Source organism: Myzus persicae, unplaced genomic scaffold (genome assembly GCF_001856785.1).
Source record: "Myzus persicae strain clone G006 unplaced genomic scaffold, MPER_G0061.0, whole genome shotgun sequence".
Lineage (NCBI taxonomy): Eukaryota > Metazoa > Arthropoda > Insecta > Hemiptera > Aphididae > Myzus > Myzus persicae.
The window spans coordinates 299,368-310,006 of record NW_019103076.1 but is presented as its reverse complement, the minus strand read 5'-3'; the positions used below and the strand labels follow the sequence as shown (position 1 = coordinate 310,006).

Below are 10,639 nucleotides of genomic sequence, written 5' to 3'. Positions count from 1 at the left end.
CATCAATTCCATAATTGTGCACAACAAGAACATTCGAGTGGCCCCACAGTACAAATATATTCTTAATCATGTCTTACATCTTGCATAAATGTAAATATTTAATTAACATATTAGGTACAATTTAAGTGAGTTTTTATTTTATTTATTTTACTCGTGGTATTTAGTTAGAACAGGGTACTTCAGATGAATTTGGTAAACAAAAAAAAAAATGGCATAACTGTGTAAAAAGCCAAAGAACAACTAGAATAGATTCAATTGTATTTAAAAATATATTTAAATATTAAATTAAACAAGAAGTATAAATATTTAATACAATATAAAAAGAAAACTGAATATAATGTGTAATTGATGCAAATAATATAATATTATTAACTTACCTAATTTAAGTTACAAAATAAATAGTAATAAAAAACAAAAACTAATAATTTTTTCAGCAATTAAAAATATATAAAACCATTATATTTAAAAACAAAACTACATTGTAAGCAGTTTAGTTAGAACTTTACTTTTAGCTGCAAATTTTTTAACCACTTCATCTTTGTCAACTTCAATATCATTTTCACAAGATATTATTAAAAGGTTTTCCAATCGGTTTTGAGATGTACTAGTTCTCAGTCTGGTTTTAAGTAATTTCAAACGTGAAAATGACCTTTCTGTACTTGCGCTACTAACTGGCAATGTTACAGTTATTTTCAACGCAATGTAAAGATTTGGAAAAACTGTACTCATGTTTGCTGTACAAAAAACTTTAAAAACATGATTTATACTACCAGCATTTTGCATTTCCCGTTTACTTTTTGTAGGTAATAGTTCTTCTTCTTCATCACTTGACGATGATGTTAATTTATCATCTTCATCAAAATTGTGTGTTTGATGTAATTCATGAGGCAATTCAATATTATTATTTAACATTTTAAAAATTTTAACAAACTGTAAATATTCTGTTTTCAGATCTTCCTGTGAAATAATTGTATAAGTTGAACAAAATACACTAAAACTGTCTATTGGAAACTTGTTAACATTAATATTTATTTCATCAATTCTTTTCTTTGAAAATAATGAAATATCCCTCAAAATACCAATATGTTCATCATTAAATCGACTTTCTAAAGTTGACAGAGTTGTGTCTAATATAACGTTAAATGTCTCAACTTTCATTTTAAATAACGGATCTACAATAGCATTATCTGAACATATTACATTTTGATCATGTTTTCTAGGTACTTTAATGGGTCTCATCTGTTTAAGTTCTTCAAATTCTCTATCAGATGCATTAATAAAATCTTTAGCATTATTTACAGTGTTTTGAAATACATTATCATTCCTAGATTTTTTAAGATCATAGCGAGCAGAGAAAATCAGATCTGTTGCTGTCAACAAATCGATATCTGATTCTTGAAATGCTTTATTGAGTGGATCAAGAATATCAAATAATATTTTAAAACAAAATGCTGTTAAAATAAATCGAAAAGACAAAAAATACCTAATCAAACCATTAGCAGTTGCTGCAGCCTTCACATCTGATGGACCTTCTTTTTCAATTATTTCTTCTAAGGTTTGAATTAATGCTTCAAACTTAGATATTATTGTTTTCAAAGCAACCGAATGTGACATCCACCTTGTTGTTGCAACACGTTTCACAGATTGAAGCTGTTTCTTTGGATATAATTTATACTGTTTTTGTCGAAAAATATCAACTCGTTTTTTACTTGTCCATAAAAAAGCATATAAACTTTCAAGGTTACCAAACATATCTATACCATCTTTGCCTTTTGAAATTATAGATGTCACAACTAAGTTTAATCGATGTGCATGGCACCATATGAACAAAGCGTGGTCATTTTCCAATTTGATTCGAGACTGCAAACCTTTATGTTCACCTGACATATTTCCAGCTCCATCGTATGACTGACCCACTAATGCAGTTTTCCATTGGAGATTATTTTCTTCCATGACACTCTTAAAGATATTAAACAGAACTTCTCCTGTTGTAATCGCAGATGATTTGAGGGCAAGCAGTCTTTCAAAAATATCACCAGTACTATTTACATACCTTGCTATAAAAGAAATTTGTTCGGTTCGAGATGCATCAAACGTCGAATCAATAGAAATACTGAAAAATGATGCTTCAGATATTCCTTTATTTATGGTGCATTTAATAGATTGACTAATACAGTCAATCAATTGATTTTGGCGTTCCCAAGTAATAAAGGAAGTTGCTTTTTTACCTTTAGACTTGACTAGAGACAGATGAGATGACAAAATAGGAGATAGAGATGCCATAAGAATAACTAGATCTTTGAAGTTTCCTTTAATGTTAGATGACCAATTTTCTTTGTTTCCACGAAATGCAATATTGTGTTGTGCTAAAAAAATAACAATATTAATAAGTTCCGAAACAATTTTTTGGTTAGTTGCTATTTCCAATCTTCTGCCATACTCTAAAGATGGTAAAATTGGTAAAGTAATTTTTTGAATTTTTAATACGACAGATGAATTGATATGTGATGTAGTTAATTCATGAGCACTAATATTATTGCGACCATTTTGCCAACAATCATAACCATTTACTGCCCAGGACATTCTTGACGAAATATTTTTATCTGAACCAAAAAGTATACAAGGCAAGCAGAAGGCCTTATTTAATTTCGGCGAGTAAGATAACCAATCTCTAACAATTTTTTTGCCGTCAGGTAGCACTCTGAAATACCACTGTTCATTAAAATGCCTCCCATTGATATTATTTGGAAATTGATAACCAAATAATTCATCTGCTAATGGTTGACACGGTCCAAGTTCAGAAATCAATCGTTTTTCTTCAGGACTTAAATGTTTGTTGATGAAAAGACATGGATCATTCTTCCATTTACATATGTTATCTGTATAAACAAAATTTGTTATATTTAATATATATTATCACTTTTTATATAAATACTAAATATTAACAAGTCAATAAAACATGAAAATTATAAAAACAAAAGCAGAACTAATAAAAAAAAAATAACTAATAGAACACAATATGTAAAGTGATGATATGAAAATATGATATATTTTTAATCTAGAATAAAACATCCTTTTAAAAAAAAATTATAATCAAGTAGTCACTGGTTACAAACTTACTCATAATATTATACTCAACTAATAAAAAGAAAACATTAAGTTTATATATCAACTTTTGACTTAACATAATATTTATCTACTATTCATAATTTAAACTAATTTATTAACTATACATACCTTCTACAACTGTACGAGATTCTAGAGTACTAGTTTCAACACAATCAACAGTATTTTCTGTCTCTGTTAAAAATATAAATATGCATTATTATTTGAAAAAAGTAAATTTTTGCCTTTCATTATATTTACCTTTAACAACTGTACGAGATTCTAGAGTACTAGTTTCAACACAATCAACAGTATTTTCTGTCTCTGTTAAAAATATAAATATGCATTATTATTTGAAAAAAGTAAATTTTTGCCTTTCATTATATTTACCTTTAACAACTGTACGAGATTCTAGAGTACTAGTTTCAACACAATCAACAGTATTTTCTGTCTCTGTTAAAAATATAAATATGCATTATTATTTGAAAAAAGTAAATTTTTGCCTTTCATTATATTTACCTTTAACAACTGGACGAGGTTCTAGAGTACTAGTTTCAACACAATCAACAGTATTTTTTGTCTCTGTTAAAAAAATTAATATGCATAATTCTTTAAAAAAAGTAGGTTTTTCCCTTGAATTATATTTACTTTTTACTGCTATAAGTTATCACAGATTCTATACAATTATAGGTATGTAATTTTAATTTGAAAAATTCATACATAATATTCAATAAAAAATCTATTAAATACCAATTAAGTGTTTACATATCCAAATGCCCAAGTTATACCTGATAAAGCAGAAAAGTCTTGTTCTTTAATAATAAATTAAAAGAATTAATTACTTAACCTTTATTAAAAATTAAATTTAAGACATACCTACTTAATTAAATTAATTAAATATATGAATATTATTCTAATAAAAAGATTGTAAATAAATAAAATAACAAATAATTAATACATTTAACAGGTATTATTTTGTAATTTTTTTATTGTACGAATTAACATCATAATTTTTGGTTCAATAATGTATTGCTGCCTAGATCATATATTACCCTCATACGCCTATAAGCTAAATTTAAACGATTCCTCTTTTTGCACTCTACATATGGAAGAACATATTTGCGATTTGTCCCATATTCTTTTCGACTGTCCCTCACTTTCCATTAAGCGTCAGAACCTAGTTACTTCACTTAATTCCATGAATATTCCTTTCAATCTTCACTCCATTTTAAACTCCTGCTCCGAACAGGTTATTATTATTATTATAAAATAAAAATAAAAATGTAGGTATTTAGTTAATCTAAATAAAATAATAAGCACAACATAAATACCTACCTATATTATGCTATATAGCTTTTGCATACTTAACTGTCAAACTTACAAGATTTAAATATTGTAATAAATAAATACGCACCTCTGTTTGGAGAAAAAAAACTTGCAATGTCTTGAAAACGCTTTAACTTTCTTTTTTTGTTTTTACAAGCTTCAATGTGGCGTGCCCAATTGGCATCGTTTAATTTCGCTTTTAATTTTCCACATAAATCACAGTTCATTTTTAAATTTATATATAATTATAATATGTTTAGAACAACGGTACAACACTCAAATTCAAAAACAAAACAATAAACAGTAAACACAGTATTGTGGATTTTAGCCTTTGAACGAGTCGACATAAATACTAGAATACCTATTACCATTGATTTTAAAATATAAGTATATTTTAAAATCAATGCTATTACCTAATAAGATCGACCTTGCTCGTGCAGCGCCCCACCACCCGGCTTAATTTGACGTTTCCACACAAAGAATAGTAATATTCATTATTCATATTGATAATTCTATTTTCGTACAAAAATATCCACTCGTTTCTAATATTTTCGTAACATTAACATGGTTAAACTACTTAAACCCGTTGACCATAATAGCCAAACCACAGATAACAGATAAGATACAAACATTGACAACCACAGATATATATATTAATATTTAATATATATATCTGTGTTGACAACACAATTTAATATTGTGGCGGATAATGAATAATGATATCACAGCCATATAGATATGACCGTGAATGGTATAATTTAATCAGTAAAACTGAGGCCCTCGTCCCTATATTATTTTGTCTTTACATTATAGCCACCCACCCACCCACCCACCCAATAATTTACCTATTACATATGTCATAGGCAAAACCAACTTTCGGCGGCTCTGNATTTTATACTTTTTATTACTGTTTCCACGTTTAGTACGTAGTTTCCATGTTGGGATAGTTGAGAAAAAAACAAACAAATAATTAAAAATAATATTTCTGTTGTGTAGGTACCTATACATAATTAAAATTAAATAATTTTGCGTTGATAGAGGTAAATGAATACGAGTACAATGTTGTTTTTATAATATTATTAATTATCATCATTGCAAAATATTTTTTTGAATAAATTGATGGGTAGGTTTATTATATGAGATTATGGTACATACTTTGTTACTTAGTTCGGTTCCAATTATTTTATGATGTCTACCATGGTAGCATCTGTAGATGTTTTTTTTATCTATTTATTATGAAATTGTTTTGTGCGTATCTTGTGTTTACTCTGTGTAATATCTATTGGTTGTAATAAACCGTGGGTTTTTAAATACATAGTAGTAATTTTCTCGTAGATTTTTTTAACAGGTAGCATGCTTAGTTCTTGTTACATTTTTTATAGAGGACATTTGTTCTTTATTGAGGAGTACCTATTTTAATTATTTGATTTTGGCATATTTCTAATTGAGATATAGCATTAAAAATGCACCACTCCAACCTATTTTACCATAGGAGATTATTGATTATTGAATAGTTGGAACAACTATCTATGTCCTCATGGTCGCCCAAAGGTAACATTTTAGGGGGGGGGGGCAAAATAAAGAATTTCGGCAATAAGGTAATATTGTGGTAATATTTATTGAGCTACAAGTTCATAATATTTATTTCCAAGGGGGGGGGGGCAAGTGCCCTGTCCTCCCCCCAATGGGCGCCCATGTATATGTCCTAGATTCTAGGAGAACCCTACCGGTAAGTTGCCAATGGGAAATATTACGACCCGTGGAAAACTGATAACGGACCAGATTCGACCACGGACGGAAGCAGCTGAAGAAAGGGATGCTTATTTAAGCTATTTATCGATGTTTTTTAGGTTTTCCTTCTTTAAATGTCAAAAGTAATTTTTTCGCTCGGTGAAAGAGTTTGAAAATTAATCACAATGTTTCTTATAAGCTGTTTATATGGGCAGCACCCTGTTCGCCCAAAAATGACCTTTCTTTTTGGCCCAAATATTTTAAATCTACTTTCCCTTTTTGCTTAATAATATTATATAGTACTTTTCAACCACATTTTTATAATGTACACTTTGTGTAACACTTACATTAAATTATTTTTTTGTGTAAATTAGTTTTATAAAGCCGTTTAGCATTACGCAGAGAGTACCACGAGGAGGCGGCTTCTATTACTCTCCAAAAATGTATTGTGTTCCTGTACATTAATATAATTTTTATATAGTGTAAGTTTTTACCAAACATATAAATCGTCAAAACATTATTATTTGTTAGTATTGTAGTATTAAATAGAATAGTTAAATGACATTGATTTAATAAAATCATACCGATTAATTTTCCTGCTTTATATTGTTGTCATTTTTTCGCTGTCGATCCATAATTTTATTTGTCTCTAACGTTAAATAAATACAAACTCAACTTAATGGTTTAACATATTATAGGTATATTAGGCTTCGTTATTTAATTTACATTTTAATTTTTTTTCTTTTTTGTGTATCATGATTGTTATTCAATTTACACAATAAGCATTTAATTAATTTCCAATGTATACTATAGTGTGATTTTTCAGTTCACTTATTGAATATTTTTTAGAACTACCTACCACATAAGGATATAACAACCCAGAAACTACTCAATAATTTTTAATTGACAAGAAATTTAAAAGCAAAGTATCTCCTTCAGTCTACAATAACTAAAAATTCAACACATCAGTATGATATTGGATTACTTACAGCATAAAAATATATGGATATGGTTTCATACGCAACTGCGGGATATTTAAATCCCCAAGTTAACAGGTTTAATGGAGTTGGCGGTAGTGTGAAACCAGATCCAGAGATTGTTATTTTTCAACAAGAGGATGCAGTTTTTGACGAGTCGCAAGTTGACCCTCAAAATTATGTTTAGCAAAATCTTTCATTATGCATGATTTGCATGTTTTTACGATAATGCTAATAGTGAACAACATATTATTATTCCAGGTGATCATGCATGAATTTGCAATTTTTGTGTTATTACTTATTGCCCTCCCAAAGCCCACAAAATGTCTTTTGTTTACAAAATATTTTTAAACTTTTCGTTTTAAGGAATATTTCAAAATAATTAACTATGATGATACTTACAAAATATGTTGGTAGTTTATAATAACGATTACGAATATTCAAATATTCCTACCATTGATTGCCATAAGTTTTATTTAGTTTTATTTTTTGCATTTTAATTAAATCATTTTGAAATATTTAGGTACCTACCTAAAATGTATTATTTTATTTAAAATTCTATTATGATCTATCTTTTATTAAACTCTATTTACTAATAAATAAAATGCTTTTTTCCGAAAAAATTATCTGCAATAATTATTGACGAATAAATACTTATTGTACCTTTATGTTTCTGGCAATTATGTTATAATACAAAAAGACATTTATAAATTTATCGAACAGAATAACTCCGAGATCATAATCCATAGGATATTAATATATTATACCAGTACTACAAATCTCGGAAAAAAGATCAAAGAAACAAAGAACACAGAAAAAAAGAACAATTTAAAAAGATTCAATATATATTACTTGATTACGAAAAGTTACAAAATAAATACATTTGTAATTAGTGTACGTGTATAAAGTGATCACTTACTACGCACACACATTTACATGGCTCGAATGTAAATTTAAATTTCCTGTATTAAACTCCTTAAATACAGTTGGTATCCAATCCCCTTAAGAAAAATATATATTTAATTTAATATTTAAAAATACTAAGTATAAAAAATTCTTTTTTTGAAAAATCTTGTTCTTTTTATTTTATAAAATGATGTGAAAAATAAAAATAATATATTTTTCATTTTTCATATTTATATAGGTACTTAATATATTTAAATACATTAACTACGCTACCCTTGCACTTGTTGTCTCCGTCTCACACACGTACGACATAGAACATTTTCGTTCACTAATTTCAATAGTGTGCTGTTAGTTTTGATATTAGAGTGAATTGATCTATTATCAAAGTTATAGGTAAGAAAATTATCTATGCTCAAGCAACGGCGGATTTTTGGATATCTTAATTTTCAAGCGAGATATGAGAATTTTTGATTTGTGTTATTTCAGATACTCGTATCTTGCTTAAAAATAAAAATATCCCAAATCCGCTGACGCTTAAGCATAGATAATGTTCTTACCTAAGAGTTTTATAATATTTAAATTCACTTTTATATCAAAATTATCGGTACACTATTCAAACTAGTGAACGAAAATTTGCTATGTCGTAAATTGGTAAGACGGAGACAACAAACGCGTGGGTAGCATCTTCCTAAATACTAATATTTATAAATTATAATAATTGGTATTATACATGCATGTATATATAATCGAACGTGTTCTGTCTGACTGATCAACGTGTAAACTATGATAGCTCGAGATTTGAAATTTTCATGGTACTTTCGTGGCATCATCGCTCATGTAAGGGTGCACTAGGAAAGGATTTTTCGAATTTCACGTTTAGAGGTGCTCAACAAAATTTTTATTTTGTTCAGAAATTGTTACAAATTAAAATTATAACAGTAGAAATGTGTATAAATTATTTACCTATTCGCCTATTCGTAATTGATGTATGTAAATAGTTGGCATTGGTTACTCGTAAATATGAGTTAAAACTTAAAAGCGACATGGGTGAAAAGAGTCCTTCCCGTTCTTAACTGGGGTGACATGGACCCAGTATAGGTGTGGCACAAAATATCTACAAAAAAGGGGAGATAATTAGATAATTATTAATTTTTTTAATAATAATAATATTTATTGAATCATCTTCAACTACGAAGTAGGTACAATTTGAAAGTATACAATATTCAATGAAAATAAATTTCAAAACATAAACGAATAGGAGGTACTTTGATGAAGCTGTCCGAAAAAGCAAGTTTATGAAAGGGAGCAGCGAGTTAAAAAACAGTTGTACAATATAAATTAAACATAATTTAAAATAATTCTAAACATAGATGCAAAATGCAAAATTAAATATTATATAAGAGATTTAAGAAATCAAGATTTAATCGTCCATGCTTTGAAATTGTGTGATAGTCATATGTTTAGGTTTATAAGCATTAATATTTTTGATATTTAAATCAATAAATAAATCCACTACATGATAACTATATGGGTTTTTCAATATAAATCTCAATGATGAATTTATTGTAACATTAAGTTCGTGCCATAAATATCATCCCATAAATAACGGAACAACATTATAATAAATATTATAATATAAACATATTATAATACTTTATATATTTATTATTTTTTTTTCAATATTTAAAATTTTCCAATTTAAAATGTTTATTGTACAAAGGTATATTAGGTATTTAAAACTACAAGATTTATGATAAATAATGCATTGTACTTTGATCCATCTCTTTTATCGAAAACAATTTTGAAACATTTCAAAATGGAATGTCGAATGTTGAATTATCTATAGATACATTGCCTTCAAAACTATTGATATTGAAATATTAAAAGCAGTTTATGTGAAGAATTATTTCATTTTGCTAGCTCCTGGAAATATTAAGAAATCAGTGAATTACGAATATAATATGACATTATGTGGAGATAATGAAAATTTTGATGATGAAGAAAATTCAAAATCCGTTAAAATAAAGCTGTGCAAAAGTTGTTTGTAACTTACAGAGACCTACTCGGTAATGAAATACACTCAACTGCTACAGCACAGCGAAGTATATCAGTATTCAGTATATGCCCAATTTTTATCATTTGATTCGGTTTACCGAACTCCAATTAACAATAAGACTATTTTATTTGATAATGAAGATAATTGTATATAGGTACTAAGGAAATTCCGGTAAGAGATATACAAAGTTATGCAAATGAAGAAACTGTACTATGGCAATGATATACAAATACTACCGTCTACCTATGTACGTGTTGAACTATACAGAATACCTTCTAGCTATGGCCTATATTAAAATACGTAATAACATCGAAAAAAACTGATATAAATATTTAATTTGTTATGTTACTGTTCTACTGAAGGTATATTATTACTAATTATTACTAAATATTAATTACTATCATCATCGGGTTTTTAAATACGCTGTTGTATCGTTATTCACCTTACCATTTTTCCCGGTACATGTTATCAAACATTCAGCAAGGCAGCAAAACTGGTTTTTTATTTTTTTGTGCACCCGTGAATTATAGACATCGTA

The 10,639-nt window shown here is 27.8% G+C and overlaps 1 protein-coding gene across 2 annotated transcripts; it reads right to left on the bottom strand.

Annotated features, from left to right (window-relative positions):
- Window positions 1-467: 467 nt before the first annotated feature.
- On the bottom strand, window positions 468-5,197 carry LOC111033745 (zinc finger MYM-type protein 1-like). 2 transcript variants are annotated; one of them, XM_022314645.1, is made up of 6 exons: window positions 4,520-5,197; window positions 3,625-3,687; window positions 3,496-3,558; window positions 3,367-3,429; window positions 3,238-3,300; window positions 468-2,879 (listed from the first exon to the last, which is right to left on the bottom strand). In XM_022314645.1, exons 1-6 carry the CDS (start codon window positions 4,656-4,658, stop codon window positions 475-477), a joined length of 2,796 nt encoding a protein of 931 aa, XP_022170337.1. In that variant the 5' UTR covers window positions 4,659-5,197; the 3' UTR covers window positions 468-474. The 2 variants fall into 2 exon arrangements, with proteins under 2 accessions (XP_022170337.1, XP_022170338.1); XM_022314646.1 differs by lacking the exon at window positions 3,367-3,429.
- Window positions 5,198-10,639: the final 5,442 nt, after the last annotated feature.

Bases quoted from the DNA above. Each gene is read 5' to 3' on its own strand.
- LOC111033745 (XM_022314645.1), bottom strand. From the start codon at position 4,658: ATGAACTGTGATTTATGTGGAAAATTAAAAGCGAAATTAAACGATGCC. The intron at 3,688-4,519 runs GTGCGTATTTAT...TTTTTTTAACAG, and splicing joins TTTTTTTTCTCCAAACAGAG to AGACAAAAAATACTGTTGAT. The intron at 3,301-3,366 runs GTAAATATAATG...TATTTTTAACAG, and splicing joins ATCTCGTACAGTTGTTAAAG to AGACAGAAAATACTGTTGAT.